We start from the raw sequence: 23813 nt of genomic DNA, 5'->3' as shown, positions 1-23813 counted from the left end.
TTGTTTTATAAGAATAAAACTGAGAAGTGACTGATCGGGGAAAATATAAGTGAAGATAATCTCGGGCCCCGTCCCCTATTGGCGAAAGTCAGATCCGCCCTTGTGACACATACACACACACCGGAAAAAATGGTGCCCCCCCCCCTGAAAAAGCAAGGACCCCTCAGTGCCCCCCCCCCAGGAAAAAAATCCTAGCTACGCCACTGTTAATACTCAAACATTTTCAATGATTTTAAGATGAGTAAATCCTCTCAAAATATATCTTTCCTGAGATAAAAGACAAAAAATAGTAAGTATTTAGATAGTATATTATATGTACATGTAAATCTTTTGACAGAATATTTCATATTTTCAGGTCAGTACATCGAAAGAAAAAAGATGTTTTTCAAAACTCAAAATGAAAGCCGATTTTCAACAAAATTTTTTAAATATTTTTGTATGGATGTAAAAATAAAATTAGCATTTATTTTGTGGCTATTTTGGTTTGAGTTATGAATCTATGATAGTACAGTATTTATGGAATCCAGTAAGACATTTTAGAGTCTATTGCAATATATATATATATATATATATATATATATATATAATAATAATTTGACTTTTGATTGATAAGGTAGCTTTGGACACTGTGAAAATGGTAGCAAGATAAACAGAAAACTGCACTTAAAGGGGAATCCAACCCAAATAAAAACTTGTTTTTATAAGGAAAAGAAAAATCAGACAAGTTGATAGGTGAAAGTTTGAACAATATCGGACAAACAATAAGAAAGTTATGAATTTTTAAAAGTTGTAAATATTGGTAATCACTATACCCATGGAGACTTCAAATTGGCCGCATATGGGATGTCATAGTAATGTAAGGCAAGGACTACTCTTTCTTGTACTCCAATACATATTATGGCTAAAATGTCATTTTTCCCAAAAGTTTTATTTCAAATTATATTTTTCTTTCATGAGGACATAAAACAATATACTACACGGGTTATATTTGGATTACTGCCCCAGGGGAATGGGTACTTAGGAGAAAACCACACATCCCTGATAATAAAGTACATGGCCTATGGGAAAGTTGTCCTTGCCCCTTGTCATAATTTACTTACCCAATTGCCAATTTGAAATCTACATAGTATTAGTGATCTCAATTTGAAAGCAGCTATAACTTTCGTATTGCTTGTCCGATTTCTTTCAAAGTTTCACCATTCTGTTTCATTTATTTTTCTCCTTCCCCACACAGCATTTTATGGCCAAGGCTGGATTCCCCTTTAATAATGGATGATTAAAATAATTGAAATATACAAATTTGACACAGCGGTTAATAACAACACTGATGAAAAATACTTATCTATCTAAAGTTTATAGAAAATTTATTAGAAATATATGATACAGAAGTAATAAAATGTATTTCAATAGAACTGAGTAGCAAAGTAGTAACCTATTCAGCCAGGGACAAGTTACACATCTACCTAATAACAGTAAATGTATTTTCAGCAAGGTCATGATTATAAAGAAGCATAAGTATAGTACCATCATAAAGCAATTACTGATAAGTACAACTGATTATTTTTCATTGTAAGTAGAAAAGATAATGCACTGCCGAGTATCTTAAATTCAAAGGTAAATAGCATCATTTATTAATAAAAAAATATCGCTCTTGCATTCATCTCCTTTATGTTTAGATGTTTTTGTTTGCATATGGCCATGATTAAAAGCATGTCACATTGTAATTTCATAAATTGATTAATCATAATGACGGAGTAATTTGATAACTTTTTCCATCTTATATTTATCTGCTTTAAGATGATTCCTAAAAAACACATTTGCTACAAGGAGGTTTATTGAGTTATGATTGCACAATTAAAGAAAATTATAGAACACTCAACTCTATATGATTCTTTTCCATTGCATAAAATATGTGACTTATTTAACTGCAACAATGGAATCGTGGACTGAAATATATAAATTTCATAATCCAATTACTTTTTTTTACTTATTTGTGTAATTACTTACTCATACAATATAAATTCAGCCAAACATGACAACCATACATGTATATATTATCTTACTTCATTAGCAAAAAGTAATACATTATTAATGTTTTAAAAATCATACAAAACATATATGTATCATCAGCCATACATATCAAGTTTGTTTCTAAATTTTAAACTTCCACTGATTAGAGTTAGACAAGACTTAATCAAAATAGATCAGCTATGTTGTAAGTACTGTTGTGAAAAGATGGTATTGGATGTAAACAATGGATATTAACCGTGTAAAACAATCAGTGCAATGGTATATATGTGCTCATTCAAATTATGGAATTGCTCGTAGTATTAAAACTTAATTAGCCGTAAATAAACTCTTATTCAATATATATCAATAACTCTTCAGATATCAATATGAAACAGAGAAATGAACCATCCTCCCCCCCCCCCCCCAACAACAAAAAATAGTGATTAAAACTACAATAGTATGATTTTATGTCCATAAAGTGGGCAAGACAAATGTTTCCAACCTTTTTTATACTACTTTAGCCTTAAAATCTGATACAATGTAAATTGATAAGTGTCACAAGTAATAACTTTCCACTGGTAGTAAGCTGGGAGATCAGTATCAACATTTACCTAAACGTTTATTAGAAATATTTTTTAACCTAAAAATACACAGCAACTTGAACGTGGTGCAACGCCAATACAGATTTATCAATATAAAGGAAATCTATCTTTCATGATTGTTGTGAGAAAATTATCAAATTAATAATTGGAAAAACATACATATTGGATTACTTAAATGTTATGACTCGTTAGCATGCCAAAGATATCCAAATTACATTAGATTCATATGACCAAGCTTCACTAAACACCATTTAAAATGGTGCAAAAGAGCAGGTGGTTCACTTCCACTGCACATTGAAAATGCAGATTGTGATTGTGTCTTTTCTCAACGGAATAATGAATTTGCTCTGTGATAAGGTCCTCATTCCTTTCAATTTCAATTGTTCATGAATATAAAAGTGAACCAAAAGCATTTCTGAACACTCTTTTCAAATTAACGCTATTCATTGATGCATGGTCCTAGAAACATGATCAAAGTACAATTCGAGTGCTAATAAGATACAGTTTAATGAGATATGAATTTCACTATAACTGATTTTATTTAATATTTTTTTGCAGAAAAATACATTGAAGTTGGGTTCCTTTTGTTATACACCCAGTAGTCATGTCTGCTTCATTTGCGTGTGACGCTACACACACTGATTCTGCCACACATCCTAGTGAGGAGTCACGCTGGTGTAATTAGTATTTGAATTCATATTATTTTGACAGTTGGCAGGAAACCAGGCAAGTTCTTCATTCTTACAGATCAGTTTGGTGTAACTGTAGTGTTGGAGTCCTGCAAGCTTCAAATTACAGCAGGTGTGTGTTTCATAAAGCTGTTCGTAAGTTACGAATGACTTTACGCATGACTGGTGATCCTTTCTTGTGCTATGTGATATCCCTGTGGAATTTATTTATGACCTAAGAACATGTTCCAGTCGTGCGTAAAGTCATGCTTTATGAAACACCCACCAGGTTTCCAACATGTTGCAAATTATTATTTTCTCATTTTTAGGCTCCCAGTGAGTCTGACTTTTCTTAACTCAGAAAAATGAGTACTGGAATTTGATGGTACAGGTACATATATATTTCCTGCCTTCCAAAACTTATTTTCTAATTTGGAGACAGATAATTCAAACATACAATTGAAAATGTATTAAAAGTAAAATCATATTCTAAAAATACAACATGTATCACTGAAAAATGAAAATAATTTTTTTTAAATAAAAATATATGGCATAAAAACGTTCTCTGAACCATTAGTTACAATTAAAAAACATACAATACATGACAGAATAGAAATACATGTAACATTTAAAAAATCGCAAATTCAAACAGATAACAATTAACAAAATGCAGGGGTACAATGAAAAGCATCAAGAACACGTGTTGAAACTCCCAGCAGTCCGAAAAAACTATATTAATCAAATTTCATGATTTTATTATTTTGTAAAGCATGGAGACAACAATTTGTTTTAGATCACACAGTTTTTGTTGTATGAATCCAAGTGACTAGTTTTGATTGATTACAGAGAATCTTGCCATGTGACCTATTGTGGGTTTGAGCTGAGAGGTCAACCATGATTTTAAAAAATGAAATGACAAAATACTACATGAGTTACATGTACATACCAACACACCTATCAAAACTTAATCAAAACTTAGTATGGTTGGAGTTCATTGATTCACTATTATAATACAAAATTACATAAGTCACCAAAAGCAGATTCTTAAATCTTGAATTCAAAATTATTGAATATCAAAATTCTCAGAGAAACACATCTGTGCAATTCAAATGAGCAATTTCTTAATTGAAATTTTGACAGAAAATTCTACTCCTCATCACCATGGTGAATAGAAATATATTCAAAAAATATTTTCATTACCAGATCTCTCTCCCCAGGGACATTCCTTATACCATCACAGATAGTATAACACTAACATGACCGTAACAAAAGTAATACCACCCTAAAATATTAATGGTGTAGTTGATTTTGTATTTTATTTATATACTAATGGAAAGCTATCTGGCACTACACTGTATAGGCATTGGCATTCACAACTGTGGCATTGTGGCTGGTGTTACAAGAATTATCCACAGATTTTTCTTGCCTATATATCTACTCATTTTTTTTTTTACCCACCCTGTGTACATCCTTTTTTTCTCGTTTGTTTGCTGCAGATACTGCCTACACCCCAAATACCAACAATAATAATAATTATTTCTTATAAAGCGTTTTTCTTTCAAAAGTTACAAAGCGCTAATACTTGACAAACCCAGCTTTCAACACTGAACTTGAAATGAAAGATGATATGCTTAATTGCATCATTTTGTACCCTCTGTCTAGGTTAAATTTAATTGATGCAAATTTGCTCATAATGATCCAATATTCTCTTATTTTCTGAAAAAAAGCATTCAGATAAAAAAAGGCACATGAAGCCTGCATGATACATCCATATAAAAATATGTAGCCTTGAATAAAGAGAAATTCTTCACTATCATTTCTAAGCCATATACAGATATCAATGTTCAAAGAGCAACTGAAATCAAGAGGTTATTTTGCTCACTGATTTCCTTGCGTTATATAGATTTTTTCATAAAGAAAAGAAGATTGATTTTTTAAAACATTATCAGAAACATTAATACACAAGTTTGTAAGAAATGTTCTGTAGTTGCCATTGCTAATTCCAAAATGTAACCATCTACTTCAGATTTTGATAAATGGAAGGCAAGTACATTGACTAAAAACAAAATATAAAAACAATTGAATATTGTGTAAAATGAGATTTAAACTTAGATATAGTCTATATGTATGTAAAACAGATGCATCTGATAATACATAAATTCAAGTGCAATTTAAAAGATGATGGCAACTGGGTATTCTAACAGAGAAGTCAAGACCACTTAAGAGTCCACAGCCTTGAACTTGACCTTCTAAATAAAGTCTATAGATAAAAGGTATGTCTAACATTATCCTCTAGGGAGGGTCTGAGCTTAGTCTCTACCTCGATTCTAAAATGGTCCTCTTAATAAAAAAAATAAACCCTTCGAGCCACAATGCAAATTCAATTTTTAAATATGATAGGTCTGTTGGGGAACATGATTGGCATGTATCTCACCCAAATTTATGTTTCTTTTTTTAATTAGACAGGAAATACAAATCAATCTCTTCTATTAACTTTTTACCCGAAATCTAAAATTCATATCGGATGGCATCAAGAAATTAAGACGGAAAGTGGGAAATATGCCAACCCTCTTTGGAAAGGTCTACTTAATTTAGTATTACCATCCTGGGAAGGTCTGGGCGTAGACTCTACCCTGACTCATAAAGCTAATCTTCTAGAAAACAATATGAACTACACTTCAAAATGCACAATGGCTATATAACAAACCTCTGCTGTGGTTGAATGTAAAGGTGTTACAAATCTGGTTGCTCATAGTGACCGAGTAACCTTTGTCTTTCTCTTGTCAGACTGCGTAAGATGTTCTCTTGTTTGTGAAGGTTGCTCAGTTTGACCAAGGAGAAGATAAGAAGTATGGTGTACAATATCCATGATGTCCACAGACCAAACTGAAAGTATACATTGAGAAATTGAGCAAAGTTATAAACAGTGACATTCTGGAGGAGCAGCAAGATGGATGGGATAAAGGAGACATAGAGGGGAGAGGGAAAGGGGGTAAATGTATGACACCCCCCCCCCCACACACACACCCTTAGATTCAGAAGAATTAACTGTACAGTCCGACCTCTCTTATCTGGCCTCCCCTTATCTGGATCTCTCTATTATCCGGACGCACACTTGCCGAGATTTTTTTTTTTAATTCAATCTAGTACGTGAGGAAATGAGATTTCAATCTAAACTCAATCCTATACGCAAACTCACTTTGATTACATATATATTTTCCAATATAGTCTACCTACAACAAAATTATTTTTAATGAAAATATCTCACCCAAATCACCAAAAGAACTTAGGTATGATAATTTCCAGTAAATCAGGGCGCAGCACAAACATTTCATCACATTTCTCTTCTTGCTTCCCGGAAAACAACACATGTCTCGCTAGCTAAGGTTAGGCCTCAATACGGACAGCGCCATGTATCATGTTTGAGCCTACAGTCAGTGTAACAATGGCTGACATTGCGAAGCTGCGATACCCGCCGCGATGATCCAATTGTAAAACTTAGTTTCATCGAGTCGTTCTCTTTCTTTCGAGGTATGCTCAAAGTATACCTCAATCATTTTAGCAGGTAAATTATCCAACAGTTTTGGCCATCGATCGATTTCATTTCCGTAAAAATACCGCCTATAATTTGCACTGACAGTGACACTGCAGTGAATACTGTCTGTACGCCCACTACAATAGACAAAGTGTAGCTACCGCCGTTGGCCTGGGGAGGAAGCCAGCAGCACAGCTGCGTGTATTTAATATTGGGTCTCCCAGATCCGGATAAATCCCTTATCGGGATTGGTGCTGGTCCCAACGTGTCCGGATAAGAGAGGTCGGACTGTACTAGAGAATCCTAGGTATAATTCCACTGATAAGTTACAGTAAAGTATGAGCAATCAGATGAAAAATAACTTTAAAATTTGAATGAATTTGAAAATTATTTTCAGAGGACCTTTCAATGCCTAATCCTAATTGCTTCTTCAATTATCTGACATCACACACTAAATCTTTAGCAAAACTTTCAAGCTCAATAAGTATGAAAATGTGAAATAAGTATGCCATAAATCCAAATGTAATTTGAAATGTGTTCAAGCTTACCTGTGCTATGCCCCAGTCAAGATTGAATCCAGCTGGCTTTATATTCTCATCAAAAAAGAAATTATTGGCATATCCAGCATATTCACATCTGTAAAGAAAATAAAGGGCAAGTTACCACATTACTTGATCTAACATTCAACTTTTATAACAATTCTAAATATGTACATGACATGTAGTAGCCCTTAATGAGTTTCAATGTATGACTTTATTTGGTTAAATTAAATTCAAACACAATTCATATCATAGATATATGGACTGCTATTCGAAGCATAGTTGGACGATTAATTGCTATTGTAATACATACATACATAAAGAAAGGGAGAAAACAGGCCTGGGAGCATTTCATGAAACAAATACTGATTTTTACTTACAAATGTTATACCGGTAAGCTAATAAAATTCTTGCATCTGATTGGCTCAGAACAAGTTAGTCAGTGAAATTCATTACCTATTTGCTTCATGAAACACTCCCCTTCATGTAGATTTACAAAAGAGTTTTGAAATATAGAACAGGATTTGAGTTGAACTTTCTCTGATTTTTTTTTGGGGGGTTACACATTTGCCTATACCCGTATTCCATAAATAAGCACACTACCTGTACTTTCTTTAAGTCGCTTAAAAAGAAGGAAAAATGGTAAGTTTCATAAGTTTTCAATACATATGGAGAGTTTCATACCTACATAGGGAACCAGGGGCGGATCCAGCTTTCGCCAATAGGGGGGGGGGGCGAAAAAAATTTTCATCAACATTTTTCTCTACTGGCTGCTATAATCTGATTTTCTTTTGTTGGCTTTTCAGGGGGTAGTCTTAACTATAAAAGACTGAAGTTTTAGTTTTTATTGTTATAAACAAGATAAGGTACCTCATATGGTCTTAATATAACATGCGAGTGCGAAGCGCGAGCTCAAATTCTTTGATTTTTAATGTCCTTAGACCTGAAGATTCTGAGCAGTTTTTATAATCATGAACAAAGATAAGTATCCAACTAAACAATACGAGCGCAAAGCACGAGCCGAAATTTTAATATAGTAACATGAAAAGGGACTCAATTGGGACTGTTTTTAGTGATTAATAAAGAGGATACAAGTATCACCAATTAAATAATGAGAGTGCGAAGCGCGAGCTCAAAATTTTTGATATTCCGACCTGAAAACTGGATAGTCTAAGCGCTTTTATTTAAACAAAGAACAAGCTGTGTCTAAAACAATTAAATGCGAGCACGAAGCACGAGCTAAATTTTTTACTGACATAATAAAGAGGCATTTTGAGAAATTTTGGTAAGAATTTCCAAAGAGGAAAGGTATCTCACAAATCAAACAATGCGAGCTCGCTGCGTGAGCTGAAATTATATATATATATTAACAATTTGTGTAAATCAAACAAAATAATGAAAGCTTGATGCGCGAGCTAAAATATTGTGAGCAAATTGATTTCAGAACTGGATATATTAAGTGCCATTTAATCCGCTTGAATGAGATTCATTACACAGGCAATTCGAGCGCAAAGCGCGAGCGAAAATTTGTATATAAATTCTATTTTCCAATTCTTCCCCTCACCTTTTTCTCGTTTCCTTTTGGGTCGGGCCGGCCGTTACGAGGCTGTAAATAACACATCATGGGTATAATACCTCTTTCTTACTTTTCTTTCTCTTTTTCATCGTTCTATCAAGTTAAAGAGTACACTTTTTCTGGAGGTTGCCAAAAATAGGGGGGGGGGGGCCTGGGCCGGCTTGGCCCCATCCTGGATCCGCGCCTGGGAACTCAAGCTACCACACATCATCTTTTATTTTTAATTACTCACCTTTGATTAGCTTTTTCAATAGCTGCACACCACACTTTGTATCCATCTGTGACAGTTATAGCTGAAGCCAGCAGCATGATATTCATCAGAAGGTTTACCAATAAAGTAATACAAGTCATCAGGAAAGAACTAAAGAAAAAATCGAAGAGAAATAAAATAGTATAAGCAAGTATAAAAAAAAAAGATACACAAGACACTTTAAGATCTGTGCACTACACATTGGTTTATGTTACTCAGGATAATTACAACAACAACAAAAAGAATGTGCTTACCAATAATATTTTAATCATTAAAATGTTTAACTCATGCAGATATAGTTATGATATTTCATCAAACACAGTTTGTTAATATACAGTGCGTCCCACAAAAACAAAACCGAGATTTAGCGATGATTTATCATAACTTAATCATAAATACAATAGACAAATGACCTATCAATGTAAAGCTTAGAATCTCCTCTTTCATCTGATATTACTTAGATTATTCCTTATTCACGCATGAGTGAGCAAAAACAATTTGAAGAAAGGATCCCAAAAACTCATTTGGCGGGGGGTATCTGAATTTCAAAAAGAAAATCACATGCCCCAAAAGTTCAATATCTGCTCTTTTATTTGATACCTTAATCACAAAAAATGGTCTAGAAGTAAAAGAGTTATGTTCCCTCGAAACAATGCTTGTATTTCCATAATTTCATAAAATAAACGTGTTTTCACCGGTTTCCCACAGAAGCTATTGCATGGTTAACAAAATACTTAATGCATGGCTGATCGTCAACAAAACGGAGTGTCAAGTGAGTTTGAACGCTAGCCTGTAAAACCTCTTCATTTTATGAAATTGTTGAAATTCAAGCCTTATTTCAAATAACCAGAACTTTGTTATTTCTTGACCATTTCTTTAATTGAGGTATCAAATTAAAGAGCAGATATTGAACTTTGTAAAAATGTGGTTTTCGTTTTGAAACCCAGATACAGCCCGCCAAATGACTTTTTGGTATCCCCTCTTCAAATTGTTCTTGCTCACTCATGCGTGAATGAAAAATAATCTAAGTAATTTCAGATAAAAGAGTAGATTCTAAGCTTTACAATGGTAGGTCATTTGTCTATTGTATTTATGATTAAGTTATAATAAATCATCGATAAATCTCAGTTTCGTTTTTTGTGGGACGCACTGTAGGCCTACATGTATACACAGTACCAGTGCTGTACTCCTAAAGACTGGCCTTGGCCTTGAGGCCAGTCTCGAAGAAAAATATGTGACTCTGGCCTTGTCCTTGGCTTTCTAGCCTGAACACACACTGTGCCCTAAGAATATTCAAGGAAAGGAATTCCTGACCTTCAATATAATTCTATTACACTGAAACACAGAAAAGCAACAACAAAAAAAGAAGAAGAAAATGGAGGGCAAGTGGCCAGTCTACAAAGACAAAATCAAAAGAGTATCTGTCTTTCTGAGTTCATGTAGACCCTTCTTGGCCTTGCACACAACACTGTACAAAGACAAAAACATCCTTGGTTATCATTCCTGCAACATCTCATATTCTCAATTCCAGGGCTCCACACTAACCCTTTTTTTCTACTGGTCCAACCTATTCATGTCGGACCAGTAGATACCCAGTTTTTCAATTTTTTACTGGTCCGAACCTAAAATCTACTGGTCCCAAAAAATATAGAAAACATGAAAAAAAAGGCGTGAGTTTATTTTGCTGTCCTTTCTTGTTACCCCCCCCCCCCAAAAAAAAAATGAAGGAATGAATGAAAGACAAAAAGAAAGAAAGGAAGAAAGAATAAAAGAAAGGAAGGAAGGAAGAAAAAAGCAAATGTAAAGAAAGGATAGATGTGAAGGAAGGAAAAAAGAAAGAACTAAAGAAAGAAAGAAGGAAAGGAAGGAAAGAAAAAACAAAAATAAGAAAGATAGAACAAAAGAAAAAAAAGGAAGGAAAGAAAGAAAAAAGAAGGAAAGAAATGAAGCAAGCAATAAAGAAAGAAAAAAAAAGACAGAAAGTAATGAAAAAAGGAAAGAAAGAAGGAAAGAAGCAATAAAACAAGAAAGAAAGGGTAAAAGGAGAGATCGAAAGAAGGAAAAAAGAAAGAAAGAAAGAAAGAATAAAAGAAACGAAGGAAGAAAAAGGTAAAGAAAAAATGTGAAGGAAAAAAAACTAAAGAAGGAAAGGAAGGAAAGAAAGAACAAAAGAAAAAAAGGAATGAAGGAAAGAAATGAAGCAAGCAATATAGAAAGAAAGTACAAAAGACAAAGTAATGAAAGAAAGAAGGAAAGAAGCAATAAACAAAAGAAAGAAAGGGTCAAAGGAGAGATGGAAAGAAGGAAAACAGAAAGAAAGAATTAAAAGAAGGAAGAAATCAAGAAAAGGGAAAATGATAGAAGGAAAAAAGAATGAAGGAAAGAAATAAAGAAGGAAGGAAGCGATATAAAAAAAAATGTAAAAGAATAGATGAAAGGAAGAACAAAAAGAAAGACCGAATTTCAAAGAAAGAAAGAACGACAGAAGGAAAGGAAGCAATCAGTAAAAAAAGAAAGAAAGAAAAGGTAAAAGGATAGATGGAACAAAGGGGAAAAAGAAAGAACAAAAGACAGAAAGAAGAAAGGAAGGAATGAAAGAGAGAAAGGGCTGAAAGAAGGAAGAAATAAAAACAAAGGGTAAAGAAAGGATGGATGGAATGATCCAAGAAAGAAACAAAGAAAGTAACAAAGAATTAAGGAAAGAAAGAGAAAAAGAAAGAAGGAAAAGAAGAAAGAAAGAAGAGATAAATATAGGATGGATGGACTCAAGAATTAAAGAAAGAAGGAAATCAAAAAAGAAAGAAAAAGCATTAGAAATAGAGAAAAATATTAAAAGGACAGAAAGAATGAAAGACAGAAAGAATGAAAGAACGAAAGACAAAGAAAGAGGGAAAATAAAAAAAAGACAGTAACAAAAAATTAAAGAAGAGAAAGAAACAAAGAAAGATTGAAAAGAAAGAAGGAAAGAAAGATTGAAAGAAAACAAAGGAAGAAAGCTAAAACTATCATCATAAATAAATTATCAGTTTCTTTTTGGCTCAATTAAGATATATAGCTACGAAAGAAACCAAGTGTATCAACACACACACAAATGCATATGTGGGGCTATCATGCATGTATTCAGACGATATCACTCGAAACCCGATCTCTTTGAACTAAAGCAAAAGTGAAAATTTCTCCTTTTACTGCTTACAAATGATAGAGTTACCCAAATTTTTAGGAAATATGGACATTATAAGAGCTTTTCATTAGTGTGAATGTGAATTTTTACAGTTCTGTGAGAGATTTCTGCCAGAGGTTAGCCAAGCTTCGTTCGAGCAGCCAGTAGAAAATCTACCATGTGGGCTGTGTGGCTGAGCTAGCTAGCCATATGCACTGTATGTTACCCTATTAAAAATTGCATGCGATTCATTCTGTGTGTGTTCTGTGTGTGAATGCCAGAATTTAACGGGAGGAAAATGGTTTGCAATTTGAGTCATGGAATATTTTTTATATTTATGTTGGACTAGCGAATTTGACAATTTCTGGAAAAGTTACTGGCCCAACAATGGTTTTTATTACTGTTTATGTCGGATCCATAAATCTTGCTATTTTTGGAAAAATTACTGGCCCGACAATGATATTTTTTACTGGTCATGTCGGACCAGTAAATCTTGCTATTTCTGAAAATCTACTGGCCCGACAGTGATTTTTACCGGTTTGGGACCGTCGGACCGGCGCTAGTGTCGAGCCCTGTCAATTCTAAAAACAAGTGACTGTATACTATTTCATGATTTGTGACCATAGGTAACTACTTTAAGAGAGTATGAATGCATCTATCACTTACCTGTCAGTACCATTGACTGCATGGATGGAAAGACGGATGCTCTGCCACAGTGATATCCCCATCAACTGAATTCCTACATAGATGGCAAACCCGCATTGGGTTCCGAGAGACCACTCATTTATCACATATCTATCTAATGTGGTATTAAGATAGCCGGTTGAGAATAGGATACAATGATCATCAAAGTGATCTTGACTGACAGCGATGGGTGGAAAGGTGAAGAGGGAGAAGATGGCCCCAAAGATGTACCCCGTGATCTGGGAGAGGAGGAGGATGTTACCAAGGCCCATGCTGCTCAGCGATCAGGTTTCCCAACAGCAATAAAGGACTCCTGTCTCCTATCCTAGTACTCTAGCTGGATAAAGAGAGGATCCTCAGAGAATTTCTATAAGAGTAAAACAAAAATAAAGTATTTTGTTACTTTACCTGCTGAACATGATAAAATTTCAGTGTACATACATCTTTGATAGGTGAAAGTCATGTAAAAATATGGAGAGGTATCACTGTATAATTCTTCTCTCACATTTTCAAAGATAATCAGTAATTCTGGCAGCCATATGATATGAAGCATTTTTTTTTTTTACAATGATTATACCAAGGATGGTTTTTAAGGGGGGTGACTAGTACTTCAACTTTCTTCAGCAGAACTGCAGCAGAATAGAGATAGAGGTCTTCTTGAAGCTACATACATACCTGTAGTTGTTATATTACTCTACTACAGCAAACAATTATTTTGTGAAAAATTCTTTAATATCAAGGTTGTCAGATATGTAGATCTGGTTAAAAAAAATCTGGTTCCTTTAGGCCTATATAAACCTAATAGTACTGTGAAATATAAGGGCTGTAAAATGATGAACTTTCAATTAAAGTTCAGCTTCATTTCAGCAATTTACTACTGCTACACCTGTAGCGTACGTAATTTTAGCGGTAGTAAAGTGGAATGGAGCCTAAGACACTGTTCTCAATACGCTTTCTAAAACTAGTTTACTGGAAACCAGTTTGGAAGATCGCTTTGCTAGCGTTCCTATTTGATCACCCGAAAGTGGTTTTTGAAAATCACTTCACATATAGCGATATTGTTGCTATGGGAACGCTCTCAGTGGGGCGACACGTTTCGTGCAAAATTCGAAACTGCAGCATAGGCATCTTACAGTGTGTGGAGTGGCGCGCTCAAAATGTGCGAAGATCGCGTCCCGAAGCTAAGATTATAAGAACGGTTCTGTCCTCATGGCATGAGTCATGCTAGTAAAAATAAAATGCAGTTTAACTAGGCAAAGCGAACTACATTGCGAGGTGGTTTTATTCTCATTACACGTTAAACTAGTTTCCAGTATTTTAGGAAGGTAGTGTCAGTGAGAATGGTGTCCGCGTTGAGGTAGCGGTAGCACAAGCACTGAGTGAGACTGAAGCAGTGCACTTTACGCTTCATTACTGCACTCGACTCTATTCTCACTCTCACTCGGTGAGTTTCTGACTTCAGTTAGCGCTAGCTAACTCACTGTTCATGCTGTTAAAAGTGTTAGTGTTACGGTCCGCTGTTACTAGTAATATGGTAAAGTGTGATTGATTATCGCTTGCCATACCTTTGACTCAGAGTGGATGTCCTAATCCTACTCAGCATAACATTTAGTCGAACCTAGGCTATATTAAAATAATACAATTCATGACTTGACCAACACAACAGTATCGTCCATGGAATCACTGCACCGCGGATCATGTGACACGCCTCCCTGAATTATATACTGAAGTAATCTACTATCTTCGACCGCAAGTTATAGCGAAATCTAGGTACGGTAGTGCTCAGCGGGATATATACAGTACAAAGTCGACAAAGTACACTAAACCTTAGTATTTATAAGACTCATAGTCATAGGCGGATCCAGGGGGGCCGAGGGGCCGAGGGGCCCCCCTATTGATTGGCGGAGCAAAAAAAAGAAAAGAGGGGGAAAGAAAGAAAAAAGAGAAAAAGAAGGGAAAAGAGAGGAGAAAAAAGAAGGAGAAACATAAAGAAGAAACACGAGTAAATAAAATAAGATGAGGGGAAGACTTGAAAAATAATTTTTTTAAATATATCACTATAGGGTCTATACAGTATAAAATTTTCGCTCGCGCTTCGCGCTCGCATTGACTTTTAGGTGATTTATATATCTTGCTCAATACGGAGCTTAAATATCAAATTTTGAAGTCAATATATAAAACATATTTCAGCTCGGAAATCGAACTTTCATCAAGTTTTGATTGATTTACAAATTGATTTTTAAAAAGTGCTCTGTAAAAATTTACGTTTTATCTTCTGAATATTAACATATTCTGCTCGCCCTGCGTGCTCGCAAAATTTGATTTGTCAGGTACCTATTATTTTCCTGTATTCCATACAGTTCTCAAATATCCCTATTCAGGTCAAATTGTCAAAACGTAACAGCTATAGCGCTGCACGCTCGCATTTTGATTGGTGATTTGATATGTATATCTCAATTTTAATTCTTTAACAAACTTTTTGAAATCCACATTTCATGACAATTTATCAAAAATTTCGGCTAGCGATTTGCGCTCGCATTGATTTTTAAAAATATATAACTCGATGCATCTTATTCATAATTACAAAAGTGCTTTAAATGTCTAGTTTTCAGGCCATAATAAATTAAAAGATTTCTCGCTCTCATAAGGCTCATTAGATTAATAAATAAGATATTAATTTAATAATCAACTTGACCCTTTTTAAGAAATGGAATATCGACAAGTTTCATCTCCCGCTTAGGAAGAGAAATAGGAAGATCATTTTCATATGATGACATAATGTTCTTAGAATGTTCCTGTCCTATGATAAAACTCAAAGTAATGAAACATTATATCAGATCTTTTTTTAACTGTGATTCATATTCACCCAATTTTCCTACAATTAAAGTGCTTGAAATACATGCAGAGCTTAAATTGACCTTTTTTCAGATCGGAATATCAAATATTTTAAGCTCGCGCTTACAGTGGCGTAACAGGCGGGGGGCAGGGGAAAAGCTGCCCCCCTGGCGGAGTTCACCGGGAAAATAAAAAAAACGGGAAAAAGAAAAAGGGGGAGAAAGAAAGGGGAAGGGAAAGGAAAGGAAAAAAAGAGGAAAGGGGGAAAGGGAAAGGGAAAGGGAAAAATGAAAGGGAATAGAAAACTAAGAAACTGAACATAAAAAGGGAAAACAGGAAAAGGAAGGAAAGAAGAACATGTGAGAAAGAACAATTCTACCCGATATACATTAATACATTAGCATGATTAGTAAAACAGGGAAATAAAGATAAAAAGGCAAACAAAAGCGGGAAATGAAGGTAGAATAGAATGAGCCAAAATCTAAATTGGAAAATAAAGAAAAGGGACAAGATAACACTACCGGGCTGCCGAGGATTGAAGATAACGAGCGGGAAGAAAGATGGATTATGGTAGCATAATGTCGTATGAAAGTCTGTCATAAACTTGCTAAATTTCCAGAGCTACAGGGGATTCTGTTCTATATAGAGGCAAGACCCCGTGCAGTACGTGGGGGCTCTTCATCTGTAACCTTTAAATGGTTCTATAACGGGCCCCTATATTGACCCTTCCTGCATCAAGCTTTGCGTTGAAGCCCTGGTGTACGGGGGGTGGTTCCACAGCCAAGGGGAAATAAAAGAAAATAAAGGAGGCAGCGAAATGAGATGAATGAAAAAAAATATATGACATGATATTTGCTATGATGTAAAAATCTATCACATAATTAGAATTTCATTTCAGAAAGCCATTTTTCATTTTTCTTTCTGGCTTGCTTCGCTAGCTGGCGACTTTTTACAAATTTTCCACATTTGCTATGGTGTGCCCCTTCAAAATATTTGGATGATTATACGATACACAACTGCATTGAGTTTATGTATTGTGAGAAAGCTATATAATATACACGCAAATTGATTGAAATTAGTGGCCATCTGCATGTAAGGTTTATAATGGCTTTAATATCAAGAGGACACCACCCATAAAGCACTATTGTATGGATGAGTTTGGACCATGGCCCAAAAAAGTTCTAAAACCAAACAAAAAAGGAGGAAAGAAAGAAAAGCAAAGGAGTGTTTTATATTTTTCTGAATATAACGTCAAAATCTATCTTCATGTTAGATTCTCATGAAAAGGTGATTTTTTTTTATCTCGCTCGCTTCGCTCGCTCGAGACCTATATTCAGCTACTTCTTGCCACAAGCGCCACACTGGGCCATCTCGAGCATATAGAGCTTCGCCCTGATGCGCACAAATCCTGTTCAGAGAGACAGAGAGAAAAGGAAAGAGAGAAGGGTGAAATATGATATTATCTTTTTAATATGTCAAAATCTATCACAAAATTGGATTTTGGCTTGCTCGCATATATATCCATATATATATATTTTTTCCCGATACACCATATCGCCCCCTCAAAAATTTTGCCTCATGACGCCATTTCCCATTCCATGATATGACCGGGAAAATTTTGGCTCTTGCCCCCCTGGCCACCGACCCCTGTTACGCCCATGCGCGCTTTGCGCTCGCTTTATTGATTTTCATGATGTAAAAAGGTATTTAGAATGCCCAGATTCTAGGTCAAAATCTGAAATACGCGCACGCATGTTTATTCAGATATGCAGCTTGTTCTCTATTAAAATCATTATGAGCCTATATATCCAGTTTCAGATCAGAATATCAAAAATTTTCTGTTCGAGTTTTGCGCTCGCATGATGTAGGAAGATACCAAATTATACCCAATTTTTTTTTATGATTTACAAAACTTGAAGAGAGTGTCCCGTTTTTAGGTTTGAAATCTCATTTTTTTCTTGTCGCGCTTCGCGCTCGCATATATTGTTTGGTTATATACTTATACCGTTCATGATTACAAAAAGTGCGTAGAACGTTAATTTTTTAAGGCCGGAACGTCAAAAAAAATTCAGCTCTCGCATTATTTAATAATTAAAATATGTATCGTGTTAGTGGCTAACTGCAAAACGTCCTAAACAGTAACGCATTAAAGATATTTCTACTCGCGCTACGCGCTCGCAGTAATTATCTAGTGACATACGCATCTTGTTCAGGTTCACAATGTTCAATTTTCAGGATAAAATACATGAAATTTCAAAATTGTTTAGCTCGCACTTTACGCTCACACTATTCAAATAGGGCTTATGAAATTATTCCACATTTATGTTGTTTATAAGAATAAAGCTGTTAGGACATGGGCATTTTGCCCCCCCCCCAAAAAAAAAAAAAAAAAAAAAAAATCATGATCAAGAAAAAAAAAGAGAAAAGGAAAGGGATAAGGGTGAAATGTATTATTTTCCAAATATTATTTATTTATTTATTCATTTCTCTCTTCTGTAGACAGGGTGGTCTCTTTAGTACATATAAAAACTGCTTTTCGAGAGAGCCCTGTGAATTAATATTATGTCAAAATCTATCACGAACTTGGATTTTTGTAATAAAGATGTCAACATTTTTGCTCACTCGTTCGCTTCGCTCACTCGTAACTTTTTATTAATTTTACGTGATACCCCTTATCAAGCCCCTCAAATTTTTTTGGCTCATTACGCCACTGGGACAACCCCTTCAAAGAAAGAAACAAAAATCAACTTTGAGCGGCCGATCGGGGAAAATATGGGTGAAAAAAAAATTCGGCCCCCCCCCCTATTGGCGGAGGCTGGATCCGCCCCTGAGACTATAGTGTTTCGAATCTATAGCAATTGTTTCCTTTTCATAAATAGATTTTATAGTTTTACAATAAAAATGTAACTAAATATAATAAAATTCTAAAAAGATATATTTTACAATATTTCATCTCTTTATTATTGTTTTGAATTGTGTGTATACCTTTCAAAGTTTTTTTGTCATGGTATATTTACCATGAAAAATCCTCTTATAGTTTTTAACCATATATCTCTATGTTTTTAACCATAGAAATATTACTCGTTATTATTATATATCTTTATGTTTTTAACTCGCCTTCAGATTACAATTTAGTTCATGCACTTCTACCCAAACATGGAAAAGGAGAATGCGTGTATTTTTTTTATTGATTTATTTAGGAAGCTACGTTCCAAAAGAGACGCTTGAGACTCGAGCCGGGGACTCGAGAGTGACAGCTGCTCAAGTCTCAAGATATACATAGGCCGCGCCCCTCAAGTCTAAATAAATATTGGGCCGATGTATGGCCCTATAGGGCCGATGTAGCCCTATAAATTTAAGATCAAATTGCAGGCCCGTAACCAGAGGGGTTTCCTGTGTTCAGCAGCCACCCGCAGGCCCGCCGTTTGCCAATAGAAAAAAAAAGATTAAAGGGGCGGAAAGACTTGAATGAAGGAAATGTCGCAAAGAGCTATAGAGGAGGAATGGGAAGAAAAATATAAGGAAAGGAAGCAGGATGACACAAACAGGAGGGGACTATGTCATGTAAAACAACAAAACCGATCGCCCTACGCCAATGGCGTACAGAAGGGGGGCGTGCATTGAGGGGGCTTCCCCTAAATAGAAATCGCGACCAAGGAAAAAAAATAAAAGGAAAGAGTTAATGGTGAAATAATTATGATACTATAATATTATTTTCTAAATATTATGTCAAAATCTATCACAAAATTAGATTTTTGTATTAAAATGTCGAAATTTTTGCTGAATATAAACAATTTTAGCTCGCATTATTTCATTGGCGAGATATGTGTAGCCTATCCCGTTTGACTTGAGTCTTTGATCTGTCCCCTTTCCTTCTCAGTAGCAGTGCATGGGCCTACACATTGTATATCAAATGTTCTCAGCGCTTGCTTATGATTTCATAAGGTGCTTAGAATGTCCCGTTTTGACAGTCTCAATCACCACCCCCCCCCCCCAAAAAAAAAAAGGGGGGAAGTCAGCACGCACTTCGCGCTCGCATTAATACAACAACGCAACAACGTGGACAGGGCCCTGTCCACGACCACGTAGGATTATTCTATTGTTACTGGGGATGCTGAGCATTGTCACAGCACCCCCAGTAACAATAATCCTCCGTGGCCAGGTCCATGGCCACCCACCCTATATTGGCGGCGCAAAAAATACAAAAGGAATTTTGAAAAATAAAAAAGGAGGAGAAATATCGATAAAGTGAGTGAAATAAGAAAAGGTGAAAATGGAAATTAGATAAACTTAGTGTAAGGGGTTGCAAAAAATGACCTTAATGACACTAATTATGTTTGAATGAGCCCACATGGAACGCAAATGAAAACATACACTTTAACCAACATGGGGCCGGCCATGTGGATCCAAGATTTAAAAAAAACACGATCTTGAAACCATATGGGACCCACATGGAACCCAGATGAAAACTTGAACCAATCTGGGGCCTATTATGGGTACCATGTTGGAAAATCTAGCCCATATGGTACCCAGATAGGTCTTCATGGGGCCCAGATGGTTTATCTAGGATCTATATGGGCTCTATAATTATGTTCCACGGCCCACATACCAACCCGCATGAAACCCACATGCTATTATGGGGCCCGGATTGGGACCATGGTGCACTGACGGAATATGGGCCCCAGATGGGGCATCTGGGTCCTATATTTGGCCATCTGGGTACCATGTAATTATGGTAGCCCATATTTTATCCATTTGGGAACGGAATTGCGCCCACGTGGTATCCAGATGGCCCCATATTTGTTTTCTAGCTGGGTACAGAGTTATCAATAGATAACTCTGGCTGGGTATAAGGACTACCCCCTCAAAAAATATAGGCTTTTAACGGCGTTTGGCGAAAGCTGGAATCGCCTCTGTTAAACAGTGATTAACATGTCCAACTAATTTCTCGCGCTCGCATGTCAAGCTACATATCTCGTTTTATTGAAAAAACTTAATGAATGTAGAGTTTTCAGATTGGAATATGAAAAATTTTCACCTCGTGCTTCGCGCTCGCATAATTTCTTAAGCAAGATAGGCCTACTCATCCTTTTCACGAATACAAACTGATTAGAATTTCCGTTTCAAAACCTAAAAAAAATAAATCGGACTATAAAAAATATATCAAACAACCAATACAAAATACTCTGTAGCTTCCCAATTACTTATTGAATCCGCAGGAGACTGCATACAGCCTATATACATCAATAGAGACCCCCCCCCCCCCCCGGCGATCGAGCTCCAGAACTTACATGTAATCTAGCTCTATCTATATCAATGGTTATTAAATACAATTACTTTGCCAATTACAACTGCAATTTCAAAAAGACAAATTAAATTTGCATTTTTACTATTTTGTACGTGTTTGCCATGCATTTCAACATTTTATTCAAAGTTAGAGTTTTATTGAGATTAGAAAGACGCAGTCGATCTGGCAATAATGAAATCAATACCCCGCACCACAAAGCAGGCTGATTTCTACAGTAGTGTCCATATCCGTATGATCATTTGGAGCGTCATGAACCCCCCCTAAAAAAGTGGGTCCCATGAACGTTTTGAACGCTTTTTTTTTTTTTTGGGGGGGGGGGGTCGCGTCGCCGCACTGGAGAGGTGGACGATGTACCAGGGGCGTAGCTACGGGGGGGGGCGTGGAGGGGTACGTGCCCCTCCCCCCGAGATTTGGTGTGCCCCCAGGTGCCCCCTGAAAAACGTTATACATGTTTCTCTGACAATGAAAGCACAGAATTGAAACGGGAATAAATCATAACAATCACTTTGCCTATATTTTTTTCACACATAGGCAGATCCAGTGGGGCCGATGGGCCCCAGCCCCCCTCCCCTCTATTGGCGGAGAAAAAAAAAGGGAAAGGAAGGAAAAAAGAAAAAGAAGGGGAAAGAGAGGGCGAAAAAAAGAAGATAAAAATAAGAGAAGGAAGACAAGTGAATGAAATAAGGTGAGGGAAAGAATTGCAAAAAAATCTTTCATGTCACTACATGTATATAGGCCTATAATTTTCGCTCGCGCTTCGCGCTCGCATTGCCTGTTTATATTCATATCTTGCTTAATAGGCGATATAGAGCTTAAAATATAAAGTCTTGAAGTCAGTATACAAAACACATTTCAGCTCGGATATCGATCTTTCATTATTTTTTTCAATTACAATTTTATTTCTAAAGTGCTCTGTAAGTAATATGTCCGTTTTATTGTTCTAAATATCAACATTTTCAGCTCACGCTGCGCGGTCGCATTATTTGATTTGCCAAGTGTTGCTAAGTTCCTATTGTCTTCGTGTATTCCATCTGCATCATAAAGTTCTCAAAATATCCCTTTTCAGGTGTGATTGTCAAAACGTATAGGCCTATCAGCTATAGCGCTGCGCGCTCACATTTTGATTGGTGAGTTATGTATACCTGTATTAATTCTATTCTATATAACAAGCTACTTTAATCCACTTTTCATTACAGTTTATAAAAAAAAATCGGCTCACGATTTGCGCTCACATTAATTTTTAAAAATATATGAAGCCATGCGTCTTATTCATAATTACAAAATGCTTAAAATGTCCAGTTTTCAGGCTTTAATATCAACAAATTCCACGCTCTCATTAAGCATATGTTTTGAGCAGGTATTTCTGCATTTATTAAAGGACAAGTCCACCCCAATAAAAAGTTGATTTGAAAAAAAGGAGAAAAATCCAACAAGCAAAACACTGAAAATTTCATCAAAATCGGATTTACAATAAGGAAGTTATGACATTTTAAAGTTTCGCTTAATTTCACAAAACAGTTATATGCACATCCTGGTCGGTATGCAAATTGGCAGACTGATGATGTCACCCACTCACTATTTCTTTTGTATTTTATTATATGAAATATGAGATATTCTAATTTTCTCCTCCTTGTCAAGAGAAACAAAGTTTTATTTCTCCCTGAACATGTGAAATTACCATTATTGTAACAGTTTGTGGTTAAGGTAAGTTGGTCCTTATTGTCAAATCTGTAAAAATTGAAATATTGTATTATTCAAACAATAAAAAAACAAAAGAAATAGTGAGTGATGGACATCATCGACTCTCTCATTTGCACATCGCTGAGTTGTGCATTTAATTGTTTTGTGAAAAATAAGCGAAACTTTAAAATGTCATAACTTTCTTATTTTACATCCGATTTTGATGAAATTTGCAGCGTTATGTTTGTTTGACTTTTCTCTTTCGATTAAAATCAACAATTTTCTGGGGTGGACTTGACCTTTAATAAATCAAAATTACAAATTTATAACAATAATATTTCTGTATATTATATTTTTTGTGTTTGCTTTCGCGGCATTGTAACATTTGTTAAATTTTGGAATGAAAAAGAATAAATGCAATCAATCAATCAATCGAGTAGATATATAGAAATATAATGCATGTAAACAATAACAAATAGATTTAAATGCAGAGGCGGCCAGCTATCGTAAGCTGAAAGCTTGAAATAATAGCAGCCAGGGGGAAAAGCTAGAGAAGGCTACATGAAAACCATAATAGAAATACCGGGTCTTTATTATTTAAAAGTGATGTCACTTATATTGCTTAAAATATTAGGTTAATAAATAAGAAAATTTTCATGAATTCCTATAATTAAATTGGCCCTTTTTCAGAATGGAATATCGACATCGTCAATTTTCATCTCGCACTCAGGAATAATACAAAGTTGGTCATTATTTTCATTTGATCCTAGGTCAAAATAATAATAACGAAATATCAGCTCAGTCGCCCCTCGCGCTTGCATCATTTATTAATGATCCACATCCACTTCACAAAACACAGTGATTGAAATAGTGCTTAAATTTACCTTTTTTAGATCGGAATATTAAATGTTTTCAGCTCGCGCTTCGAGCGCGCACTATTCATGATTAAAACAAATATTCAGAATG

At 35.3% G+C, this 23813-nt stretch overlaps 1 protein-coding gene across 2 annotated transcripts; it reads right to left on the bottom strand.

Moving 5' to 3' along the window:
- Positions 1-1347: 1347 nt before the first annotated feature.
- Positions 1348-14862, bottom strand: LOC129264986 (transmembrane protein 179-like). Of its 2 annotated transcripts, none has more exons than XM_054902960.2 (5): positions 14590-14862; positions 13007-13391; positions 9163-9291; positions 7364-7451; positions 1348-6166 (listed from the first exon to the last, which is right to left on the bottom strand). In XM_054902960.2, exons 2-5 carry the CDS (start codon positions 13294-13296, stop codon positions 6014-6016), a joined length of 660 nt encoding a protein of 219 aa, XP_054758935.1. In that variant the 5' UTR covers positions 13297-13391; positions 14590-14862; the 3' UTR covers positions 1348-6013. The 2 variants fall into 2 exon arrangements, with proteins under 2 accessions (XP_054758935.1, XP_063957965.1); XM_064101895.1 differs by lacking the exon at positions 14590-14862 and adding an exon at positions 14319-14457.
- Between the last annotated feature and the right edge of the window lie 8951 nt (positions 14863-23813).

The sequence above is a fragment of the Lytechinus pictus genome, chromosome 7, assembly GCF_037042905.1.
Source record: "Lytechinus pictus isolate F3 Inbred chromosome 7, Lp3.0, whole genome shotgun sequence".
NCBI lineage: Eukaryota > Metazoa > Echinodermata > Echinoidea > Temnopleuroida > Toxopneustidae > Lytechinus > Lytechinus pictus.
The sequence above is the reverse complement of the archived record's forward strand: the minus strand, read 5'-3'. Positions and strand labels throughout refer to the sequence as shown.

What these genes read in the sequence shown, in the direction of transcription:
- LOC129264986 (XM_054902960.2), bottom strand. Translation starts at nt 13,296, where the DNA reads ATGGGCCTTGGTAACATCCTCCTCCTCTCCCAGATCACGGGGTACATC. An exon ending in GCAGTCAATGGTACTGACAG is followed by an intron (nt 9,292 to 13,006) that starts GTAAGTGATAGA and finishes TTTTTTCTTTAG; the next exon opens with TTCTTTCCTGATGACTTGTA. An exon ending in ATTGAAAAAGCTAATCAAAG is followed by an intron (nt 7,452 to 9,162) that starts GTGAGTAATTAA and finishes TTTTCTTTACAG; the next exon opens with ATGTGAATATGCTGGATATG.